This window comes from Ovis canadensis, chromosome 1, assembly GCF_042477335.2.
Source record: "Ovis canadensis isolate MfBH-ARS-UI-01 breed Bighorn chromosome 1, ARS-UI_OviCan_v2, whole genome shotgun sequence".
Lineage (NCBI taxonomy): Eukaryota > Metazoa > Chordata > Mammalia > Artiodactyla > Bovidae > Ovis > Ovis canadensis.
Window position 1 is genome coordinate 165,951,248 of NC_091245.1, and position 26,822 is coordinate 165,978,069.

Consider the following 26,822-nt stretch of genomic DNA (forward strand, 5'->3'; position numbering starts at 1 on the left):
TCTATGGACTGTAGCCCGCCAGACTCCTCTATCCATGGGAGTCTCCAGGCAGGAATGCTGGAGTGGGTTGCCATGCCCTCCTCCAGGGAATCTTCCAGATCCAGGGATCGAATCCCTGTCCCCTGCATTGCAGGTGAATTCTTTACCCACTGAGCCACCTGGGAAGCCCATAATAGAGTACAAGATAGGTATTTATATAAATACTTTGAATGGAGACTTGGTAACCTCATTCTCATGAATTAAACATGAATTTAGGAGTTAAACCTAAAGACAAGAAGTATTAGGATAAATGAATAATTAAGAATAACTTCTTGAGGGAGTATGCCATATCACCATAGCAGTAGGATCCAGAATGTGATGAAATAAATATAAAAATGATAACAAAATTAACCTATTAATAAAACTAAAATTTCTATATTCTTACTGTATTAAAGGCTTAAAATGTCTTCCTTTAAATTATCCCTTGATAAAGGGATACTAAGCAGGAGAAACAATTTTTAAAGCCAACTATGATTCTGGGCAGTTTTAAAAATTAGACATTTTAAATGTCTAAATTAACTTATTTTCAAACACCACATCAATCCCATAGGACTGTATTTAAAACTTTTCTTTTCCTGGAGAAAAAACACCATAAAATTTTCCTATGTCTTCTAATTTTGGAAATGTCAAATTATATATATTAACCAGGAATTAGTACATCAGCATTAGATAATTCATGCATAAAAATGTTTTCTGCCCTGAGAATTTACACAGGATTTCTAGATTACCCCTCAGTACACAGTCTGTGATACTTTCATTCTCACAGACTTAATCTACCACGCATGGACTAGTAGTCAGGACACAGCACAGGATGATTAAAGATGAGCTTCTTTTTTTTGTATGTGGGGAAATTAGAGGAAAGAATGAGATACATTCTAATTTAGAATCTCATTTCTGTGCCATTTCTATCCCAGCTGAAAAGCCAGAAATGGCTAAGGAAAACGAATCTTTGACAACTGAGTTCATTCTCAAAGGACTTACAGATCATCCAGTGCTGAAGACCCTTCTGTTTCTGGTGTTTCTTACCATCTATCTGATCACTATGGTGGGCAATCTTGGTCTGGTGGCATTGATTTTTATGGAACGTCATCTTCACACTTCAATGTACATCTTCCTGGGTAACCTCGCTCTGATGGATTTCTGTTGCTCCAGTGCCATAACCCCCAAGATGCTACAGAATTTATCTTCTAAAGACAGAATGATCTCCCTTTATGAATGCATGGTACAATTTTATTTTCTCTGCCTTGCTGAAACTGCAGATTGCTTTCTCCTGGCAGCAATGGCCTATGACCGCTATGTGGCCATCTGCAAACCACTGCAGTACCACACTATGATGTCAAAGAAACTCTGCATTCAGATGACCACAGGGGCCTACATAGCTAGCAACCTGCATTCTATGATTCATGTAGGACTTCTATTGAGGTTAACTTTCTGTAGATCTAGTCGAATTGACCACTTTTTTTGTGACATTCTTCCACTATATAGACTTTCCTGTACTGACCCTTATATTAATGAACTAATGATATATATTTTTTCAATGCCCATTCAAATCATTACCATTGCCACTGTCTTGATTTCTTATGTTTACATTCTTTTCACTGTTTTCAAAATGAAATCCAGACAAGGGAGAGGTAAAGCCTTATCTACTTGTGCATCCCACTTTCTATCTGTCTCAATATTCTACATTTGTCTTCTCATGTATATTCGACCATTTGAAGAAGGGGATAAAGATATACCAGTTGCAATTTTTTACACAATAGTAATTCCTTTATTAAACCCTTTTATTTATAGCCTGAGAAATAAGGAAGTGATAAATGTTCTGAAAAAAATTATGAGGACCTATAATATTCTTAAAGAAACTTAATCTTCTATGGAAAACTTAAATGATTTATAGCTTAAAGGACACAGAAAATGAAAACTATATTCTTATGTAAAGTATTAATCTATAAATCATTAGACTATGTTGGTTTAAAGATATATGAATGAAATTCAAAACTGTCCGGCAGATCTTAATCCAAATTCCACAAATACCAGACTAAATCAGGAGGAAACTCAATAATAACTTTTATTATCAACTCAGATTATTCTTAGAGAATTGTCTCAGGTCAGTGTTTCCAACTTAATAACTCAACAAAGAATCAAAATTAAATGCTTAGAAGAATTTGCCTTGATTTACCTTGTTTAGCTAATAGAAAACATTATATCTGATTCTACATAGTCTGTTTGAAACACTTAAAATTTTCTGGCAGACTGAAATGATAATTTTATTCAGAAAACTGACCTGGTAGACACAAGTAGATGAGTTTGAGGGAGAGAGAGACAAGAAGCAAGCTAACTAATTGCATGTGTAAGCATGTGCTCAGTTGCTCATGATAGCTTATGGTGAACGGTACCACTGGATTTGGTCTCCAAATGAGAAGAGTTGACTCTGGGACCAAAGACAGTCTCAGTCACTCAGAGCTTTATGCAGAATTTATTAAAGTAAAAGGGATAAAGCATCCAGCAAGAGGCACTGGAAGGGGGCAGGAAAGTACCTGCCTCACTAGTTTAAGTGGGGCCTTATATACTTCTCAACCAGCTGCTGAGGATAGATAAAAAATATGTCAAGGCTATGAGAATTTTGCCCAGACTCTTGCCTGTAACTTACATCGTGTGATGACATCAGCACAAGATTAGCCAGAAAGAACAGGTTAACTCAGAGCTCAAGACTGCGGAAGTTTTTACCCAGACCTTCTCCCATAACAAGCATCTGAAGCTCAAAAAAAAGGCATGTCCTTGAACACGTGATACTGTTGCCTATGAGGCCTACTTGTTTCAGACAAAAGAAAGTGAAAAAGAAAGAACATTTACCTCCTCTTTTAAAGGCCCCTTTAAAGAGGCCTTAGGCTTGGACTCATCAACCTGCCTAAGTTAACTATTTCACTCAAGTCGTATCCAACTCTCTGCAACCCCTTGGACTGTAGACGGTCAGGATCCTCTGTCCATGGAATTTTCCAGGTGAGAATATTGGAGTGGATTGCCATATCCTACTCCAGGGAATCTTCTTGATCCAAGGATCAAATCTGAGTCTTGCACCTCCCGCACTGGCAGGCAGATTCTTTACCACTGTACAACCTGGAAAGCCCCTAACTTTGCAATAATCTATATTTAAAGTAATGAAGTTTGATCTAGATGCAATTCCAAGAATGGGGAAAAAAGGAGTGAGGAAGAATAAACACACACTCACACAGTCACATATACGTTTTGTAGAATAATTAATAACAAATTATAACAAGTTGGCTACAGTAGATTCAGGTCTACTTTAACCTGAAGTGTGATTAAGATCCTTTGCCTTTTTGAAGGCATCAATCATATTATATATTATGGAACATAGAATAGCAACTTACACAATATATACTCTATAAGCATTCTAAAAAAATATTAATGAAGGCAGTTTTTATTTTTCTAATTTTTGAGTAATGTTGAAATATATTAATATTTTGTTTATTTTCTGGCCATTTTTACTTCTATGAATTTTCTATTCACTTTCTTTTGTCTTACTATATTTTTCCTCATTTATTTGTACCAATGTTTATAGAGAAGAAATATTAAAATGTTGTGACTACTAGTGGTAAATAATTTCTCTGTGTGCTGATAGTATTTTCATACTTGTTTGTATTATTTATAATTAATAAAATTATAAAATTGATATATTTATTAATTTTTCACATAAAATCTCTTTATGCACTTTTGTTTAGAGTTTCTTTTCTTAATACAAATTCTACTATTAGCCAATATTTCTGTTTCTCCTTCTTTTCTATTTTTTTTCTCCTCTTCCTCCCCATTTTCCTCCTTTTTTGTGTGTGTGATAGTTTGTATTTGACCTTTGATTCTTCCTGGAAACTATTTAGTATATGGCATGAATTGAACATATAACTTTACTTGGCTTTTTTATCCAAAAATAATCCACAACTTAATTCAACTCAAATAAACATCAAAGGAGGACTTCTTCGGGAAAGTGACAAAATTAATTCTAAAAGTTCTGTAGAAAAATAATAATCAATAAGCAAACAGACTTGAAGCAATATATATTAAAATATATAATGAAGTACCAGTAACTTAAATAATTTGGTTGCAAATTAAGAATGAGTATATAGATAAATGAAAAAATGAGATTATCCAAAAGTAAATTCCCAAATAAAACAGGAAGAGCAAAACAAACCAATCAGGAAAGAAAGGGTTGTTTAATGAATAGTCTTCCATCAACTGATTAACTGTTTCTTCCATTTGTGTTAAACTTCATAAATTTCCTCTCATTCAGAGATATCCTATAAATCTACTTCATATTTTTTTCCACCTTAAGTTTTATACATAGCACTTTTACTCAACTGGAATTCATTCTATAATGTGAAGTAAAAATTAAAATTTGATTTTATGGCTAAATGGCATTTATTAACTAACTCTTCTCTTACTAAATTTTTATGCCTCCTTTCTGTTTATATGCTCACATACACATGCATACACAAAGAGGTCTATTTTCTAGCTTATCTAGTCTGCACAATAAAAACAAGACAGTTCTAGGGGATCAATATGGCAAACTAGGAGGGTGTGGACCTCATTTCCCACCATGAACACATCAAAATATATCTATATGTAGAGTAATTCTCACTGAAAACAAACTGGAAACTGACAGATTCTTGTACAACCAAGGCTGTAAGAGAGAACCACATGGAATTAGACAGGAAGGTAAGAGAAGTGAACAGATCAGGACTTGCACCTTTTAGAAGGGACACAGAAGAAAAGAGGGATTACACAAGTGGCAATACTTTCTGGGGAGTGAGTGGTTGCAGCAACATATTGGATACTCTAGTCCAGGGTTGCAACACTGAGAAGTGGAGTCCCCTTACCTGGTTTGAAATGCAGTAGAACTACCAGGAAGGCTGCAAGAAAGCTAGACTGCTTATGAAGAGCATGCATATACTTGCTTGCTCCCAAAGCAAGATAGAGGAAGCAGATTTCCCCTGACTGCCCTGAGTTGAGCATTTGTTTCATCCCTGCTTGTCCTATTGCATAGCTCCGTGCTAGAGCAAAGGCTGCTGTGGCTGACAGGAAAACTCAGTTGTGAGAGATGGAGTAGCCTTGGATCTTGAACACATCTGAAAGAGGTGAGTGAAGTGAAAGTTGCTCAGTTGTGTCAGACTGTTTGTGAAACCATGGACTATACAGTCCATGGAATTCTCCAGGCCACAATACTGGAGTGGGTAGCCTATCCCTTCTCCAAGGGATCTTCTCAACCCAGGAACAGAACCAGAGTCTCCTGCATTGCAGGCACATTCTTTACCAACTGAGCTATCAGGGAACCCCCTGAAAGAGGTGGGACATCAATTAATGGTGTTTAAGAAGGCAGTGCTTCAGAAGCATTCTGCAACTCTGAATAACCCGAGAACCACCATAGCTCTTACCCGACCCATGGAGAGTATACACTCCAGCTCCTCTAGCTCCAGCACTGCTTCCCTCTGGGATGAGGGCACTGGTGCTGGGAGGGGGAGAACCCACATTTAGAAGGAACAGAGCCACCTCAGACTTGACACCTCTGGCTCCAACTTTTTCACCTCCAGCCCTGCCTGCTACCAAGGTGATAACTGTCAGGACATCCAGAGAAAATGCTAAGTCAGATGCAGATTTCCCACCAAAGCTACTAGGCATAGGCAGACTGTACAAGCATGCTCCCACAAAAGGACACCACTTTAAGACTAAAGTAAGTAAATGTTTCACCTAATTTCACAGAAAGAGAGAAAGTTAAACAAAAATGAGCAAACGGGCAAATTTGTCCCAATTAAAATAACAGGACAAAATCCATGAAATAATAACTAATTAAACAGAAATAAATGATTTACCAGATAAGGAGTTCAAAGCATTAGTAATGATAATGCTAACTGAATTAGGGAAAAGAATATATGAATACAGTGAGAATTTTAAGAAGGAATTACAAAATATAAAAAAGAATCAGTCAGAACTACTAACAGTAGACTAAGTGCATTCACCATACACACAAATGATAACTATGTGAGGGGATGATATGTAAATTAGCTTGACTGGAGTAATAACTGTCTATGTATATATTAAATCATGTTGTACATCTTAAATATATACATATATATTAAAAGTATATAAATATTATAAAAGAAATAACTACCTAATTTCAGAAATGAACTGGGTTCTTATTCACTTCAGGATTGACAGGTTTGATCTCCATGCAGTCCAAGGGTGTCTCAAGAGTCTTCTGCAACACCACAGTTCAAAAGCATCAATTCTTCAGTGCTCATCTTTCTTTATGGTCTAACTCTCATATACATACATACTACTGGAAAAACCATAGGTTTGACTCTGTGGAAATTTGTCAGTAAGTGTATCATAGCTTTTCTTCAAGGGACAATCATTTGGAGTTTTATGGCTGCAGTCACCACCTGCAGTGATTTTGGAGCCCAAAATAAACTCTGTCACTGTTTCCATTGTTTCCTCATCTATTTGCCATGAAAAGATGAGATCAAATGTCATGATCTTTGTTTCTTGAATGATGAATTTTAAGCCAGCTTTTTCATTCTCCTCTTTCATTTGCATCAAGAGGCTCTTTAGTTCTTCTTCACTTTCTGCCATAAGAGTGGTGTCATCTGCATATCTGAGGTTTCTGATATTTCTCCTGGCAATCTTGATTTCAGCTTGGGCTTTATCCAGTCCAACATTTCACATGATGTACTCTGCATATAAGTTAACTAAGTCAGGTGAAAATATATACCTTGACATACTCCTTTCCCAATCCAGAACCAGTCTGTTTTTCTATGTCTATTTCTAACTGTTCCTTCTTGACCTGGATAGAGGTTTCACAGGAGGCAGGTAGGGTGGTCTGATAGCACCACGTCTTTAAGAATGTTTCACTGTTTGTTGTGATTCATACAACACAAGAGAAAACTCTACACATGGACATCACTAGATGGTCAACACTGAAATCAGACTGATTATATTCTTTGCAGCCAAAGATGGAGAAGCTCTATACAGTCAGCAAAAACAAGACCGGGAGCTGACTGTGGTTCAGATCATGAACTCCTTATTACCAAATTCAGACTTAAATTGAAGAAAGTAGGGAAAACTGCTAGACCATTCAGGTATGACCTAAAACAAATTCCTTATGATTATACAGTGGAAGTGAGAAATAGATTTAAGGGACTAGATCTGATAGATAGAGTGCCTGATGAACTATGGATGGAGGTTCGTGACATTGTACAGGAGACAGGGCTCAAGACCATCCCATGGAAAAGAAATGCAAACAAGCAAAATGGCTGTCTGGGGAAGCCTTACAAATAGCTGTGAAAAGAAGAGAAGTGAAAAGCAAAGGAAAAAAGGAAAGATATAAGCATCTGAATGCAAAGTTCCAAAGAATAGCAAGGAACGATAAGAAAGCTTTCCTCAGCGATCAATGCAACAGAATGGGAAAGACTAGAAATCTCCTCAAGAAAATTAGAGATAACAAGGGAACATTTCATGGAAATATGGGTACAAAAAAAAGACAGAAATGGTATCGATCTAAAGAAGCAGCAAATATTAAGAAGAGGTGGTAAAAATACACAGAAGAAATATACAAAAGTATCTTCAGTTCAGTTCAGTTCAGTTTAGTCACTCAGTCGTGTCCAACTCTTTGTGACCCCATGAATCGCAGCACGCCAGGCCTCCCTGTCCATCACCAACTCCCAGAGTTCACTCAGACTCACGTCCATCGAGTCAGTGATGCCATCCAGCCATCTCATCCTCTGTCATCCCCTTCTCCTCCTGCCCCCAATCCCTCCCAGCATCAGAGTCTTTTCCAATGAGTCAACTCTTCGCATGAGGTGGCCAAAGTACAGGAGTTTCAGCTTTAGCATCATTCCTTCCAAAGAAATCCCAGGGCTGATCTCCTTCAGAATGGACTGGTTGAATCTCCTTGCAGTCCACGGGACTCTCAAGAGTCTTCTCCAACACCACAGTTCAAAAGCATCAATTCTTCAGTGCTCAGCTTTCTTCACAGTCCAACTCTCATATCCATACATGACCACTGGGAAAACCATAGCCTTGACAAGACGGACCTTTGTTGGCAAAGTAATGTCTCTGCTTTTGAATATGCTATCTAGGTTGGTCATAACTTTTCTTCCAAGGAGTAAGCGTCTTTTAATTTCATGGCTGCAGTCAACATCTGCAGTGATTTTGGAGCCCCCCCAAAATAAAGTCTGATGCTGTTTCCACTGTTTCCCCATCTATTTCCCATGGAGTGATGGGACTGGATGCCATGATCTTCGTTTTCTGAATGTTGAGCTTTAAGCCAACTTTTTCACTCTCCACTTTCACTTTCATCAAGAGGCTTTTTAGTTCCTCTCCACTTTCTGCCATAAGGGTGGTGTCATCTGCATATCTAAGGTTATTGATATTTCTCCTGGCAATCTTGATTCCAGCTCATGTTTCTTCCAGTCCAGCATTTCTCATGATGTAATCTGCATAGAAGTTAAATAAGCAGGGTGACAATATAAAGCCTTGACACACTCCTTTTCCTGTTTGGACCCAGTCTGGTGTTCCATGTCCAGTTCTAACTGTTGCTTCCTGGCCTGCATACAGATTTCTCAAGAGGCAGGTTAGGTGGTCTGGTATTCCCACCTCTTTCAGAATTTTCCACAGTTTAGTGTGATCCACACAGTCAAAGGATTTGGCATAGTCAATAAAGCAGAAATAGATGTTTTTCTGGAACTCTCTTGCTAATGACCCAAATAGCCATGATGATGTGATCACTCACCCAGAGCCAGACATCCTGGAATGTGAAGTCAAGTGGGCCTTAGAAAGCATCATTATGAGCAAAGCTAGTTCAAAGCTAGTTTGAGCTCTTTCAAATCCTGAAAGATGACATTGTGAAAGTGAGGCACTCAATATGCCAGCAAATTTGGAAAACTCAGCAGTGGCCACAGGACTGGAAAAGGGCAGTTTCATTCCCATCCCAAAGAAAGGCAATGCCAAAGAATGCTCAAACTACCACACAATTGCACTCATTTCACATGCTAGTAAAGTAATGCTCAAAATTCTCCAAGCCAGGCTTCAGCAATACATGAACCGTGAACTTCCAGATGTTCAAGCTGGTTTTAGAAAAGACAGAGGAACCAGAGATCAAATTGCCAACATCCGCTGGGTCATCAAAAAAGCAACAGAGTACCAGAAAAACATCTATTCTGCTTTATTGACTATGCCAAAGCCTTTGACTGTGTGGATCACAATAAACTGTGGAAAATTCTGAAAGAGATGGGACTACCAGGCCACCTGACCTGCCTCTTGAGAAACCTATATGCAGGTCAGGAAGCAACAGGTAGAACTGGACATGGAAAAACAGACTGGGTCCAAACAGGAAAAGGAGTGTGTCAAGGCTTTATATTGTCACCCTGCTTATTTAACTTCTATGCAGAGTACATCATGAGAAACGCTGGACTGGAAGTAACACAAGCTGGAATCAAGATTGTCAGGAGAAATATCAATAACCTCAGATATGCAGATGACACCACCCTTATGGCAGAAAGTGAAGAGGAACTAAAATTCCTCTGGATGAGAATGAAAGAGGAGAGTGAAAAAGTTGGCTTAAAGCTCAACATTCAGAAAATGAAGATCATGGCATCTTGTCCCATCACTTCGTGGCAAATAGATGGGGAAACAGTGGAAACAGTGTCAGACTTTATTTTGGGGGGCTCCAAAATCACTGCAGATGGTGATTGCAGCCATGAAATTAAAAGACGCTTACTCCTTGGAAGGAAAGTTATGACCAAGCTAGATAGCATATTTAAATGCAGAGACATTACTTTGCTAACAAAGGTCCATCTAGTCAAGGCTATGGTTTTTCCAGTAGTCATGTATGGATGTGAGAGTTGGACTGTGAAGAAAGCTTAGCAACAAAGAATTGATGCTCTTGAACTGTGGTGTTGGAGAATATTCTTTTTTTTTCTATCAAATTGTATTACTTATTTACTCCAGTTATTTTTCTTGCTCATGCATCATTCTCATGCCTAACCCATTCTCATAAGTAATATTTCTTATAAAAGCAATAGCTTTCTATCTGTGCATGTGCAAATAAAACTTTTCTGAAATCATTACAGAACTTTTATTTTTTTTTTCCACTAACATTTGAGTTTTTAATTTTAAAATCTTTAATTCTTACATGCATTCCCAAACATGAACCCGCCTCCCACCTCCCTCCCCATAACATCTCTCTGGGTCATCCCCATGCACCAGCCCCAAGCATGCTGTATCCTACGTCAGACATAGACTGGCGATTCAATTCTTACATGATAGTATACATGCTAGAATGCCATTCTCCCAAATCATCCCACCCTCTCCCTCTCCCTCTGAGTTCAAAAGTCCGTTATACACATCTGTGTCTTTTTTCCTGTCTTGCATACAGGGTCGTCATTGCCATCTTCCTAAATTCCATATATATGTGTTAGTATACTGTATTGGTGTTTTTCTTTCTGGCTTACTTCACTCTGTATAATTGGCTCCAGTTTCATCCATCTCATCAGAACTGATTCAAATGAATTCTTTTTTACGGCTGAGTAATACTCCATTGTGTATATGTACCACAGCTTTGTTATTCATTCATCTGCTGATGGACATCTAGGTTGTTTCCATGTCCTGGCTATTATAAACAGTGCTGTGATGAACATTGGGGTACATGTGTCTCTTTCAATTCTGATTTCCTCAGTGTGTATGCCCAGCAGTGGGATTGCTGGGTCATAAGGTAGTTCTATTTGCAATTTTTTAAGGAATCTCCACACTGTTCTCCATAGTGGCTGTACTAGTTTGCATTCCCACCAACAGTGTAGGAGGGTTCCCTTTTGGAGAATATTCTTGAGAGTCCCTTGGACTGCAAGGAGATCCAACCAGTTCATTCTAAAGCAGATCAGTCCTGGGTGTTCATTGGAAGGACTGATGCTAAAGCTGAAACTCTAGTACTTTGGCCACCTCATGCAAAGAGTTGACTCATTGGAAAAGACTCTTATGCTGGTAGGAATTGGGGGCAGGAGGAGAAGGGGACAACAGAGGATGAGATGGCTGTATGGCATCACCGACTCGATGGACATGGGTTTAAGTGAACTCCGGGAGTTGGTAATGGACAGGGAGGCCTGGCATGCTGCGATTCATGGAGTTGCAAAAAGTTTGACACGACTGAGCGACTCAACTGGACTGATATAGCCAAAGGCTTTAGCATAGTAATGAAGCAGAAGTAGATGTTTTTCTGGAATTCTCTTGCTTTTTCTATGATCCAGCAGATGTTTGCAATTTGATATCTGGTTCCTCTGCCTTTTCTAAATCCAGCTTGAACATCTGAAGTTCTCGGCTCACTCATTGTTGAATCTTAGCTTACTTTGCTAGCCATGAGATGAGTGCAATTGTGTGGTAGTCTGAGCATTCTTTGACATTGCCTTTCTTTGGGATTGGAATTGAAAATTATCTTTTCCAGTCCTATGGCCACTGCTGAGTTTTCAAAGTTTGATGGCATATTGAGTCAGCACTTTCACAGTGTCATCTTTCAGGATTTGAAATAGCTCAACTAGAATTCCATCACCTCCACTAGCTTTGTTCACAGTGATGCTTCCTAAGGCCGACGTGACTTCACATTCCAGGATGTCTGGCTCTAGGCGAGTGATGACACCATCATGGTTATTTGGGTCATTAAGACCCTTTTGGTATATTTCTTCTGTGTATTGTTGCCACCTCTTCTTAATATCTTCTGCTTCTGTTAGGTCGATGCCATTTCTGTCCTTTTTTGTGCCCATCTTTGCATGAAATGTTCCCTTGGTATCTCTAATTTTCTTGAAGAGGTCTCTTATCTTTCCCATTCTATTGTTTTCCTCTATTTCCTTTCACTGATTGCTGAGGAAGGTTTTCTTATATCTCCTCGCTATTCTTTGGAACTCTGCGTTCAGATGAACTAGTGTGTATAAAATAAAAATGCAGAAGGATGTATTGCACAACACGAGAAGTAGCCATTATTTTATAATAACTTTAAACGTAGTGAATGATGCTGAAGCTGAGGCTCCAGTACTTTGGCCACCTCATGTGAAGAGTTGACTCATTGGAAAAGACTCTGATGCTGGGACAGATTGGGGGCAGGAGAAGAAGAGGACGACAGAGGATGAGATGGCTGGATGGCATCACCGACTCGATGGACGTGAGTCTGAGTGAACTCCGGGAGTTGGTGATGGACAGGGAGGCCTGGCGCGCTGTGATTCATGGGGTTGCAAAGAGTCGGACATTGCTGAGTGACTGAACTGAACTGAACTGAACCTATGAAAATAGTGAATCACTATGTTGTACACATGACCTGAATGTAATATCACGAATCAACTGTATTTCAATAAAAGAAAAGACAAATGATAATTTATAGTTTATATTCTGATAGGTTGGATAGACATTTTTTAAATGATTATAGTAAATAGTACTATGAGTGGGGAAGACTTTTTGCCTCTACCTGAAGTCAACATGTTGGGATTTAACAAGGTTCAACAGGGAAGCCTGGAGTGCTGCAGTCCATGGGGTCGCTCAGAGTCGGACATGACTGAAGCGACTTAGCAGCAGTAGCAGCAGCAATGATTAGTAATGTTGATCAACTTTTCATGTTCCTGTTGAACATTTAAATGTTTCTGGAAATTTTTCTTTTGAGTTACTATGCCCATTTAAGAAAAAATCCAATTTTTTATAATTTTGTTATTGAGTTGTATTAATTTCTTAATACACTTTAAATGTAAGCCCTTACTTTTTTACTGATAAGTTTGATAACTTTTTTCTGTATATTCTTCTTAAAATTAAAAGGCTCAGTTTGCAGAAGAGGTCACTAAGGATAATTGCTAGAATCATCGAAGAAGTCATTAAGGGCCATTGACATGACACTGAAAACAATTTCACTCATCTCAGGTCTCTGGAGTGGAGGTAGGACTGGAATCAACAGTGGTTTTCCACGTAACAACATACAGCTGTCTTAAGAAGCATAAGTCACAGTTAAACTCAAAATGCCTATAATTTAATGAGAATTCTCCATACACATATTTTCAAAAAGCAATGTAAATTACACATAAGGCATTCTAAAACATGTTGTGTACATAAGACATACATAAGAGTAGAGAGAACAGAGAGTAGTTTGGCCTGGGACATTTAGTTAAATCTTTATGAGGTAACATTTTATATAAATTTGCTTTACAGAGAGGAAACAAAGATTCAGATATATGGGTAAAAATCAACAGGAATATGGCATGGACAGAGTCAGTGTTTATGGAAACGTATGACACTGGGGAAAGGAATGAAAAAAGTGAATGATAATCAATGGATAATTAATCCCTTAGCTTTTCAAAATTACTTTCTTTAAAACTGAATAGTCCCCTCTTTAATCCTTAGTGATCTTCATGTAATTTCTGACATATAAATTTAACATATTTATTGTATGCTATTTTTAAATATTCACTCCTCTGAGAAAACATATGAAAACCTTTGCTCCAGAAAAAATATTTTTCTGACCTACTTCACTCCGTATAACAGGCTCTAGTACCATGTGTAAAATAGATAGGTGGTAAAAAGTTGCTATACAATACAGGGAGCCTAGCCTGGCACTCTGTGATTACCTAAAAGGGTGCACTGCAGGGAGAGGAGGGAGGCTCAAGTAGGAGGTGATATAGTTATAATTATGGCTGATTTGCATTGTTGTAGGGCAGAAACACAGAGAAGGCAATGGCACCCCACTCCAGTACTCTTGCCTGGAGAATCCCATGGATGGAGGAGCCTGGTAGGCTATGGTCCACGGGGTCGCTAAGAGTCGGACACGGCTGAGCGACTTCACTTTCACTTTTCACTTTCATACATTGGAGAAGGAAATGGCAACCCACTCCAGTGTTCTTGCCTCGAGAATCCCAGGGTCAGGGGAGCCTGGTAGGCTGCCATCTATGGAGTCGCACAGAGTTGGACATGACTGAAGTGACTTAGCAGCAGGGCAGAAACAAATACAACATTGTAAAGCAATTTTCCTCCAATTAAAAAAATTAAGCTAAAACAAAAGAAAAAGATCTATATATAGGAAAATGAGTTTTGATTTATTTTTAATCTTTAATTTAAAAATTGACAGTGCACTTATTTGGGAACACTGTGCCAAATATGGGTACCCTAGATTTGTAAAATAGCAAAAATTGATAAAGACCAATCTTTTCCACAGTAACTGTCTTCCCTAAAATTATCAAAATAGTCTCATGAATCTTGTCTCATAAATCTTGAGTTTAAGAGCTGAGGTCATAAAAGATGATATATTAGTAAAACGAATGTCCCCCAGACATGTCTCTGTGCCTGTATCACAGAAAGAGTGTGAGAAGCTTGAATAAAAAGCTCCTCTCATCATTGTAAAAAAAATATACATATGTTGGGAAAATTATACACACTCTAAATTAGAATCTTATATTTCCATCATTTCTATCTCAACAGACAACGTAGAGATGACTGAGGATAACCTCTCCTTGACAACTGAATTTATCCTCATAGGATTTACAGATCACCCACAGCTGAAGACCCTTCTGTTTCTGGTGTTCTTTACCATCTATTTGATCACTATGGTGGGAAATCTTGGCCTGGTGACATTGATAGTTACAGAGCATCATCTTCACACACCAATGTACATCTTCCTGGGGAATCTCGCTCTGATGGATCCCTGTTGTTTCTGTGCCATTACCCCAAAGATGCTAGAGAACTTCTTTTCCAAAGACAGAATGATTTCCCTCTATGAATGCATAGTATAATTCTATTTTTTCTGCTTTGTTGAAACTGCAGACTGCTTTCTCCTGGCAGCAATGGCCTATGAGCACTATGTGGCCATCTGCAAACCACTGCAGTACCACACTATGATGTCAAAGAAACTCTGCATTCAGATGACCACAGGGGCCTACATAGCTGGAAACATTCATCCCACAATTCATGTAGGGTTTCTGTTTAGACTAACTTTCTGCAGTTCTTATCAAATCAATCACTTTTTGTGTGATGTCCTTCCATCATACAGACACTCTTGTGTGGATCCTTATATCAATGAATTGATGATATTCATTTTTGCAGGGTCAGTTTTAGTCTTCACTTTTACCATAGTAATAATCTCTTACCTTTTTATTCTTTTCACAATTTTCAAGATGAAGTCCAAAGAGGGAAAAGGCAAAGCCTTATCTACGTGTGCATCCCACTTTCTCTCTGTCTCAATATTCTATGGTTCTCTTCTCTTCATGTACATTAGACCAAGTTCAGTTAATGAAGAAGAAAAAGACATACCTGTTGCTATTTTTTATATTCTAGTTATTCCTTTATTAAAACCTTTTATTTATAGTCTAAGAAATAAGGAAGTAATAAAAGTCATGAAAAAAATTATGAAGATTTCATAACATTCTGAAACAAATATCATGTCCTATAGCCAATTGATTTTGAGTATATATTTTTTTTCAAAATCGAGGATTATTGAATGGAAAAGTGAAAATGGCCACTATTTAATATACAAAATTACTAAAACACAAGTGGTTTATAAATCAAATAGCTTCAGAAAGGAGAGACAGAGACATAGAGAACAAATAAATAGATGCCAAGGGGGAAGGGGGAGGGATGAATTGGGAGACTGGGACTGACATATATACTCTACTGGCACTATGTATAAAACAGATAACTAATGAGAACCTACTGTAACAGCAGCACAGGGAACTCTACTCAATGCTCTGTGGTGACCTAAATGGGAAGGAAATTCAAAAAAGAGGAGATACATGCTAAAACATAGCTGATTCACTTTGCTATACAGCAGAAACTAACACAACATTGTGAAGCAACTATACTCCAATAAAAATTAATTTAAAAAAGAATGAAGTAATGCCATTTGCAGCAACACGTATGGACCTGAAGATTATCATACTAAGTGAAGTAAGCCTGATAGAGAAAGACAAATATCATATGATATAGATTATATGTGGAATCTAAAATGAACATATTTACAAAACAGAAACAGACCCACAGACTTAGAAAGCAAACTTCTGGTTACCAAAGGGTGAAGGAGTGGGATAAACTGAGAGTTTGGGACTGATTTATATAAACTACTATATTTATAATAGTTAACCAACACAGATCTACTGTACTGCACAGAGAACTCTGCTCAATATTATATAATAGCCTAAGTGGGAAAAGAATTTGAAAAAGAATACATAGACATATATATATTTGTATAACTGAATCACTTTGCTATACACCTAAAAATAAAATATTTTAAATCAACTATATTCCAATACAAAATAAACATTTTAAATAAACAAGTCATCTAAATCCCATTCCAAAAATGTTCTTAAGGTGAAGATAACCAATTTTGGAAGTTTATATAAACTTTATTTTATACAAGGTTTGAGTACAAGGTTATTTGTCTATTTACTGTCAAATCTGAGCAAGAGAATACCAACAGATGCATATGAATTATCTCCATAACTAGATTGTGCTGATTCTACTCAAAATGAATTCCTTCCCAAAATGAATTTCTTCCCACTTTAGAGTAAAAAAGGTTCAGAGTAGCACTCTTATCACCAAGTGGCTGACTGATCTTGAGTGATGTTGCCACACTGGGGGGCCAGAATGGTCTTTTTCTGGTCAAGTTGAACTTCTGGAAGTAACAGTTGCTAAATTAGCCTAGAAAAACTGGAACCTCTGCTATTAGGCAACTATGTATGCCTCCATCCCAGCCATTGTTCATGTGTCCATAATCCAGCACTGGGGTGGTAGATGAACAAAGCTTTATGACCTCAAATGGCTGAGTCATTCTAATTTGGTTCTTTAGTAGTTCTTGCATAGTAGATGTTGTGTGGAGGACATTTACATACAGTATGAGGTGCTCTGTACACCATATCCATTCTGGGAGATCCATTCATATGCCTCTTCTTCCTGGTCTCTGACCTTCTCATCTCTCTCCCCCCAGGACACTGACCAATATTCAAATCATTCACCTCTACCCTGAATCTATACAGTTTTAACTTGGGCCACTTCTCTTTCTATACAGTAGAAATGGATAATCATTCCAGTACTCTAAAGGAGGAGTTCCCCTTATCAATGCCTTTCAAGATCACTCTGGCTGGGGCTATAGCTCAGTGGCAAATGGCTTGTATCAATAGACCAAGCTTACTGTCCAAAAACTAACTTGGCTGTTTGAGGCAAGATGTGTGAGTTCAGGGAAAGAGGTCATTGCAATGGTAGTAGATAACAAGGCAGTCTGGGTCACCTACTTGTGTGGCTTATGTTATTCTCTGACCCTGCTCATAATAAATCCTTAAATGGTCCATCTTTGTTTTCTAATGAATTGTTCCTGGGCTCACTCAGCTTCATATTTATGAGTCTGATAAATTCCAGTTCATGAGTCAGCTCTGGCTTTTTGGTCACCTGATGTTCCAAAGTCAGGAGCTCTTTCTCTAGAAGGGTTCACAGCACACCAGGGAGTTATTTTTTTAAATAGTTTATTATTCTCTGCTGTGGAAAATAAGGCCTTGCCCCAACATCATAAGCAACTCTCCTACTGGAATTTTCCATTAACTTTCCACTAACTCTATATACTCTTCCCACCTCAGATATCTCCAACACCACTGGTCTGATGAGTCACTGGACTCAAATATCAGGGCTCTTCACCCCCAGCTTGAGCCTGCTGAAGAGCCCATTCCTGTGTTGGGACCCACCAAAACTTGCTGCCTTCTCTATTTGGGCAGATGTGTCTTTGTATAGGATCTTTTCCTCTATTTCAGACATTTTTAAATATTTGGAAATAGATTCAAACAAGTATGTGAATTTCCATATCACAGCCCTAAGATTTTAATTATATACCATACATCATTACACCTTTTGAATATAAGATTATTAATTTTTTAATTGATAATAGTGTTAGTGGGAGTAACATTGTTTTTAAATCAACACACAAAATAAAACTTTTAATAGCATTTCTTACTTTTAATAGAGCAATACTTTTATCAATGCTTAATAGCAATACTTTTAATAGCAAATTTTAATAGCAATTCTTACTCTTTTTATATTTTATACTACACATAATATTTTAGCATAGTGGTACTTCTGCTAAGTCATAGATAAAATGTACATATTCAGAATATACTCCCCAAGATTTTAGTAATATGAATATACACCAAAAATGGCTTGGAACTCTCTACTAGTGAAGGCACCATAAGATGGAACAAAGCATAGTTACATAATTAGATGTGACAATCTAGAGGAAAATCTAGTATTAAACAGGAAGGTCAAGTATAAAACTAAGGGAAACACAAGCATCATTAAACACAAACAGAAAAACAACCCAGCATAAAAGACAGAAATGAAACAGTCAGGAAGATAGAAACAGTGAGTACCATCACAGAACCAGATGTGAAGATTTTAAAAAATACCAAACATCACAGTTTGGTTAGAAAGATAATTACATGTTCTTTGGAGCTGACATTTAGAGTTGGTTGTGACCTTATTGAGAGAGAGAGTTTGGTGAATTGGCAGGGACAGAAAAGAATGGGAAGGAACCAATCAGAACAATTTATAATCTATTTTCCCATTCCATTTATACCACCTGTATCTCCTATATCCCTTGGACTATAAGAAGGTCCAACCAGTCCATCCTAAAGGAAATCAGTCTTGAATACTCATTGGAAGGACTGATGCTGAGGCTGAAACTCCAATACTGATGTGAAAAACCAACTCATTGGAAAAGGCCCTGTTGCTGGGAAAGATGAAGGCAAGAGGAGAAGGGGATGACAGAGGATGAGATGGTTGGATGGCACCACCTACGCGATGGACATAAGTTTGAGTAGGCTCTGGGAGTTGGTAATGGATAGGGAAGCCTGGCGTGCTGCAGTCCATGGGGTCACAGAGTCAGACATGACTGAGCGATTGAACTGAACTGAATCTCCAATATCATGTATGAGTAAGCCTCAGCCACCCTAGTTTACTATTTATATATATTACATATATATTATTTATATCATTATAATATATATACTACTTATATATATATTTAATTAGGTCTTGCTCTTTCAAGCTCCCAGGATTTTTACATATGCTCCCATTAGTCTTCTTATTTTCCTCACGTGCATCATTTATTATAACTCTACTTATCCTGCAAAGTTAATCTGAAATGGCACTTCCAATGAGGAATCTTTGTTTTTTCCTCTGAGTCTCCATCCACTTCATTCACCATGTTTATATGTGACCTATTTACACTTTTTAATATCAGAGCCTGAATTGCCTTCTAGTTAGCAATGCAAGTATCTTTCTCTCACTAGATTATGAGCTTCTTGTGGAGCCATTTCTAAAACCTAAATATTTCTCATTCTGTGCTCATTCTACCTACCATCTTTTCCAGCACCCTGTATATTAGAAGTACTTGATTGAAGTTAAACAGAACTGAAATTTAAAATATCAGTGAAGTGTATATTGAGAATCTAACTCAGTGTGTTGTCAGAAGCACAGAATAGGTAAGACATGATAGGTACTTTATGGATATTAAGCCAATACTTTTATAATCAACATATAAGAAGTCAAATGGCAAATGCAGTGTGATAGCAGGCAGTTACTAAGCAGAACAGGAAAAGGAACATCAATATAATTGAAAGGAATGTCCTCATGAAGATCTGACTTAAGATCAAGAATGAGTATATTGAGCTGAAAAGAGAGGCTGAACAAGGTGTTTTAGCTGAAGTAAACTTTAAGTGTAAATTAATCAAGCAGGTGCGCACAAGACCAGTGAAGGGATAAACACAACCAAGTGTCATGTCCTGAGGTCAGAAGAAGAAATCAGGATCATTAGTAAGATACTGAAAGACTGTGGACCATCTAGAATACTAAGTTGTTTTTAAAAATGGATTATTTGAAACTAATGAAAGATCATGTCAAATTCTTGAGCAGGAAAATATTTCTTTCATCTAACAGGTATTTGTTGACCATTACAATCTGCCACATACTATCAAGGCATTACAAATATGGAAATGAACATAACAGAGAAAAAAACCTTTTCCATTTAGCTCCACATGCTAACGGTGAGGGAGATATTGATTGACTATAAATGCACCAACAAACAAATATGTAGTATACTGAAGAGTGATTAGTGGAATGTAGTGGAACAAAACAGAGTAAGAAGGATAAAGGCAGCTGGGGAAAATGGAAAAGTAAGGAGAACCATCTAGGTAATTCATGTTGTTGCTGTTATTGTTCTTTAGTCACTGCTTTAGTTGATAAGTTGTGTCCGACTCTTTGGCAACCCCATGGACTATAATCCCTCTGTCCACGCGATTTCCCAGGCAAAAATACTGGAGTGAGTTGCCATTTCCTTTTCCATGGGATCTTTCTGACCTAGGGATTGAACTTGCATCTCTTTCTTCCATTGCAGGTGGATTCTTTACTGCTGAGCCACGAGGGAAGCCCTAGGTAATTCATATGTGGGACCTAATAATAATATCAGAGTCTCCAATGATATTTTACAAAACATCAGGACACATCAACTCACAGATGACCCATGATAAAACTACCACATCTTCTAGTCTCCTCTCAAAATTCTAATCACCTTTCATAAACCATATTAATTCCTCCAATAAAAAAAGGTCAAGCCAACACGAGACTCTTTCTTGTTCATATTGCATTTAAGCAGAATAATAAACAGAATTTTAAAATGAGGTCAGTTACATATTAATCAACGGGTAATGATCAAATAACCTTAGTGACCTTAATGAAAGTAAACTGTTTTAACCTCATTATTTCACAGATCATCCTGATGTGTGTTGGTGACTGAATCTCCATTATGGAAATATACTGGTGTCACTGTGGGGAAATCCCTTAGGATTTGATGGAAAATTTTACTTTGTAATGTAAGGAACATAATTATTGACTCTGGCCTATTTGTATTTGCCCATATTTCATTCTTTTAATCCCAAAAGTTTTAAGAGACTAAGGTTTATATTCTGAAATTCTATGAGATCCAACATCACAAAGCAAACATGAAACGCTGCAAAACTTTCTGCTGTGAAATCTAGGTAAGAGAAGTACTCTAATTTATTTTTAATATTAGTATCCCTTAATATTTATTTATCTAAAGTATTTTGTTGTTTAGATTTCAATTACTCAGTTATCTTTTTACCTCTTCCCCAAACTGAAGGCTATGGAAAAACTAGAATGATATTCAAACTGTAAAGTACCCTGACCTTTCTTGTCAGTTAGAATTTTAAAAAATACACAGGTAAAGACAGAAAGTAATCATTAAATAATTTAGACATTTGCTCTGAATGCTTTCCTAGCTCAGCCCAATAATCCAACAGCTAATATTTAATATTTTACAACAAACATTTTTCAGCTGAGTTCTTTATTTTAATACTTGATTATGGAAAAAATAAACCCATTTTCAAAAAACATAGAATTCATATGATTAGATATCAGTCAATATTTCTAGTGGATCACTAAATGATGGTAGAATATAGCCATCTAAAGGAAATAAAAATTTGTTCTCAAAAACTATATTAAGGCTTAAAGAAATTTTTCTAAATGTTAGAAAACTAAAGCATAAAGTTTATTTTATTACTTTGAATCTATTGTGATACACTTCAGAAAATCTTACATGAATTTTCAGAAGAAAAAAAAACAGTAGATGAGTCAACTCAGATAAAAGATACCTAAAAGTTCTTATTTTACATATATATAATTGAAATATATTTGACATACATTGTGTAAGTTTAGTGCTTATAACATGTTGATTTGAAAAACTAGTAATTGATTGCACTTGCAGAATGTTAGCTCTCTATATCGTCACATAATTTTCATTTTTGTGGCAGAAATAATTGAGATCTAGTCTCAGCAGTTTAGATGATTATAGTAAAATATTGTTTATATTCACTGTAATGTGTACTAGATCTTATCTGTTAATTTCAGATAAGATCTTATTTATCTGTTAATTTCAAGTTTGTACCAATAAAGAATACCTTTCCTGTTTCCTCATCTCCCAGAGTCCCTGGTAACCACTATTTTACTCTGTTTTCATGTTTGTTTTTTTTACATGCACATTTAAGCTTTATCTTACAGCTTTTGTCTTTCTCTGACTTATATAACTTGGCATAATGTCCCCAAGGTCAATCCACGATGCTGTAAAATGGAAGGATATCCTTCTTTCTCATGTCTGAATGTCCTTTCACTTCTATCCATTCATCCTTAAGACAGATACACAGATGCTTCTGTATTTTAGCTACTGTAACTAATGCTGCTATAAATACAAGACTGCATATATCCCTTTCATAATTTGCTTTCATTTTCTTTGAGTATATATACAGAAGCGCAATTGTGGGATTACATGGTAGTTCTACTTTAAATTATTTGAGGAAACTCCATGCTGGCATCCACAGTAGCTGAACCAATTTACACTTCCACCAACAGACTTCTTGCCACATTCTCTGTTCTCCACAGTCTAGGCAACAGTTGTTATCTCTCATCTTCTTGATGTTAGGCATATCTCATGGCTTTTGATTTGCATTTCTCTAATGATTAGTGATGTTGACCATCTTTTCATGTGTTTGTTGATCATTTGGATGTCTTTTGTAAAATTATCTTGGTAGTGCTCAGCCCATTTTTTAATCTGAATGTCTATACTTTTATTATTGAGCTGTATGAGTTTTCACATATTTTAGATATTAATCTTAATTTTTAAATGATGAGTTTTAAATAATTCTCCTCGTAGAATCTTCTCAACCTGCAGCAGAGTTTACTAAGGATCACTGTAAGGACCACCAAAGAAGTTATTAAGTATCAGTGGTAGGACCCTGGAAACAAGTTCACCCATCCCAGGTCATCGGGAGGGAAGTACGACTAGAATCAATACTGATCTTTCTCCTTTTGTACTGTACAGCCGCTATAAGAAATATAAGTTACAGCTAACCTCAAAATGTCTACTATACAATAAGTAAATTGTACATACTTATGAAAAATGCAATGCCAATTAGATATGTTATCAAAGATTGTGTTGGGTATACAAGACATGATGGAGAGTCCAGAAAGTGAAAATTAGTGTGATCAGGGGTATCTGGTTAACTTTATTAAATAATAGTATATACAAAACCATGCTTTAGATGAAGTAGAAAAGGATGCAGGTATCTTAGAAATAGGAATAATGACAAGGACAGTGTTTATGAAAATAGGTATGACACTGGGAAAAGAGATAAAGAGGTGATAATCAATTCTTATTTTAATCCTTAGCTTTCTGAGTTTACTTTCTTTAAAACTGAACGGTACTCTCAATAATCCTTAGTAATCTTCAAACAAATTCTTAAGACATAAATTAACATATCTATTCCATGCTATTTTCAAATGTTTATTCCACTGGGTGAGTTTATGAAAATTTAATTTTTAAAAGTTTCTATATATACAAAAAGTAATTTTAAATTCATTTTTAAAAACTTTAATATAAAAACTGAAACAAATTTTATGGGCAAAATGAAGCAAAGATGAGTACCCAGTTTGTACACCATATTTCCATAAATTCGTAAAGACAAACCTTTCCCACTGTTAGCATCTCCCCTGTGATTACCAAATAGTCATGTGAATTTTGAGTCTCAGAGTTGAGGCCATAGACGCTGACATGTTATGGAGATGAACATTCCCTAGAAGTTTGTGTCCTTGTATCACAAGACAGCAAGAGAAGCTTTCTCCTTTTATATATGTGTATATATATATATATATATATATATATATATATATATATATATAAAGGAAAGTTATACACATTCTAAATTGGAATCTTATCTCTCCATAATTCCTATCTCAACAGACAATTCAGAGATGACAGAGGATAACCTCTCCTTGACAACTGAATTTATCCTCATAGGATTTACAGTTCATCCAGAGCTGAAGACCCTTCTGTTTCTGGTGTTCTTTACCATCTATCTGATCACCATGGTGGGCAATCTTGGCCTGGTGGCATTGATAGTTACAGAGCATCGTCTTCACACACCAATGTACATCTTCCTGGGGAATCTCGCTCTGATGGATTCCTGTTGTTCTTGTGCCATTACCCCAAAGATGCTACAGAACTTCTTTTCAAAAGACAGAATGATTTCCCTCTATGAATGTATGGCACAATTTTATTTTCTCTGCCTTGCTGAAACTGCAGACTGCTTTCTCTTGGCAGCAATGGCCTATGATCGCTATGTGGCCATCTGCAAACCACTGCAGTACCACACTATGATGTCAAAGAAACTCTGCATTCAGATGACCACAGGGGCCTACATAGCTGGAAACCTGCATTCCATGATTCACATTGGATTTTTGTTTAGGTTAACTTTCTGTAGATCTCATCAAATCAATCACTTTTTTTGTGATGTTCTTCCATTATATAGACTCTCCTGTGCTGACCCTTATATCAATGAATTGATGATATTTATCTTTTCAGGGTCAGTTCAAGTATTCTCTATTATCATTGTAATAATCTCTTATCTTTTCATCCTTTTCACGATTTTTAAAATGAAATCCAGAAAAGGAAAAGGCAAAGCCTTATCTACTTGTGCATCCCACTTTGTCTCTGTCTCAATATTCTATGGTTCTCTTCTCTTCATGTATATTAGACCAAATTTAGTTAATGACAAAGATAAAGATATACCTCTTGCTATTTTTTATACACTAGTTATTCCTTTGTTAAATCCTTTCATTTATAGTCTAAGAAATAAGGAAGTAATAAATGTTATGAAAAAAATTATGAAGAAAACATAACATTCTAAAATATCATTCCATATGGACAATTGATTTTATTTATTTTTTTTCTTCTTTTTTTTTTTTTAGTTTTTTATTTTTTAAATTTTAAAATCTTTAATTCTTACATGCATTCCCAAACATGAACCCCCCTCCCACCTCCCTCCCCATAACATCTTTCTGGGTCATCCCCATGCACCAGCCCCAAGCATGCTGCATCCTGCGTCAGACATAGACTGGCGATTCAATTCACGTGATAGTATACATGTTAGAATGTCATTCTCCCAAATCATCCCACCCTCTCCCTCTCCCTCTGAGTCCAAAAGTCCGTTATACACATCTGTGTCTCTTTCCCTGTCTTGCATCCAGGGTCGTCATTGCCTTCTTCCTAAATTCCATATATATGTGTTAGTATACTGTATTGGTGTTTTTCTTTCTGGCTTACTTCACTCTGTATAATCGGCTCCAGTTTCATCCATCTCATCAGAACTGATTCAAATGAATTCTTTTTAATGGCTGAGTAATACTCCATTGTGTATATGTACCACTGCTTTCTTATCCATTCATCTGCTGATGGACATCTAGGTTGTTTCCATGTCCTGGCTATTATAAACAGTGCTGCGATGAACATTGGGGTGCATGTGTCTCTTTCAATTCTGGTTTCCTCGGTGTGTATGCCCAGCAGAGGGATTGCTGGGTCATACGGTAGTTCTATTTGCAATTTTTTAAGGAATCTCCACACTGTTCTCCATAGTGGCTGTACTAGTTTGCATTCCCACCAACAGTGTAGGAGGGTTCCCTTTTCTCCACACCCTCTCCAGCATTTATTGCTTGCAGATTTTTGGATCGCACCTTGCCTGACTTCAGGCTCTACTACAAAGCCACAGTCATCAAGACAGTATGGTACTGGCACAAAGACAGACATATAGATCAATGGAACAAAATAGAAAGCCCAGAGATAAATCCACACACATATGGACACCTTATCTTTGACAAAGGAGGCAAGAATATACAATGGAGTAAAGACAATCTCTTTAACAAGTGGTGCTGGGAAAACTGGTCAACCACTTGTAAAAGAATGAAACTAGATCACTTCCTAACACCGCACACAAAAATAAAGTCAAAATGGATTAAAGATCTAAATGTAAGATCAGAAACTATAAAACTCCTAGAGGAGAACATAGGCAAAACACTCTCAGACATATGGACAATTGATTTTAATTTGATAAAACTTTATTTTCAAAATCAAGCAATACTGAGAAAGTGGAAAATAGCCTTTATATAAAATGCTGAATTACTAAAACATTATGGTATATGAATCAAATAAACAAGTTCAGTGAGGAGAGAGATTCTGCTAAAATGTATTCTAAAATCTAAGCTACCAGGTTCTATCAAGGCTAAAGTACATAATTATTCTTGAGACCACAAATTGTGTCAGGATGAATTTAGTCACAATAGTAACTATTGCTTCAGAGTATAATGAGTTACAATTTTCAACAAATCCAACAGAGGTTAGGAATAGAAGTAACTATATAGGAAGGTCCCCTCAATTTAATACTGTTGGCATGCTGCTGGAATCCTAAGGCATAATCTTACAAAAGCCCCCATATTCCAAGTTTTTAAATATCAAACCCATGTTAAGCAACACTGTATGACAGAAGTAAATGATATGTTTGAATTTGAATCTCAGTTTTGAATTTGTTCAAGAGATTATGCTTCACCATGAATTCAAGCAGAGCATGTATTCTCTAATCAGGAACAGTTTTCTCTTTAGTGTTAGTAAATCTCTCAACTTCTCCAAAATAGGGTATCTGAATACATTAGTGGTTTATCAATCTGTAGTGAAAATTATGCTATTTATACTGATAAATGTATGAATTTTACATTTTCATGTAGTTTGATTGTTCATTACATATATGACTGTGTAATTTATGAACACAGTTATTTTTTAAGAGGTTTTATTTTCTCTTTCTTACTCCCCTTGCTTGTTATTAGGAATTACACTA

General features: G+C 36.7%; 2 protein-coding genes and 1 pseudogene across 2 annotated transcripts; all 3 read left to right on the plus strand.

Moving 5' to 3' along the window:
* The first annotated feature begins 967 nt into the window (after positions 1-967).
* Positions 968-1,903, plus strand: LOC138430694 (olfactory receptor 5K4-like). Its single transcript, XM_069572676.1, has one exon. The coding sequence runs from the start codon at positions 968-970 to the stop codon at positions 1,901-1,903; it is 936 nt and encodes a 311-aa protein (XP_069428777.1).
* A 12,646-nt stretch (positions 1,904-14,549) lies between these two features.
* Positions 14,550-15,476, plus strand: LOC138430710 (olfactory receptor 5K1-like; annotated as a pseudogene).
* Positions 15,477-23,910: 8,434 nt separating this feature from the next.
* On the plus strand, positions 23,911-24,837 carry LOC138430726 (olfactory receptor 5K3-like). Its single transcript, XM_069572677.1, has one exon. It carries the CDS (start codon positions 23,911-23,913, stop codon positions 24,835-24,837), a length of 927 nt encoding a protein of 308 aa, XP_069428778.1.
* The last annotated feature ends 1,985 nt before the right edge of the window (positions 24,838-26,822 follow it).

Bases quoted from the DNA above. Each gene is read 5' to 3' on its own strand.
- LOC138430694 (XM_069572676.1), top strand. From the start codon at position 968: ATGGCTAAGGAAAACGAATCTTTGACAACTGAGTTCATTCTCAAAGGA.
- LOC138430726 (XM_069572677.1), top strand. From the start codon at position 23,911: ATGACAGAGGATAACCTCTCCTTGACAACTGAATTTATCCTCATAGGA.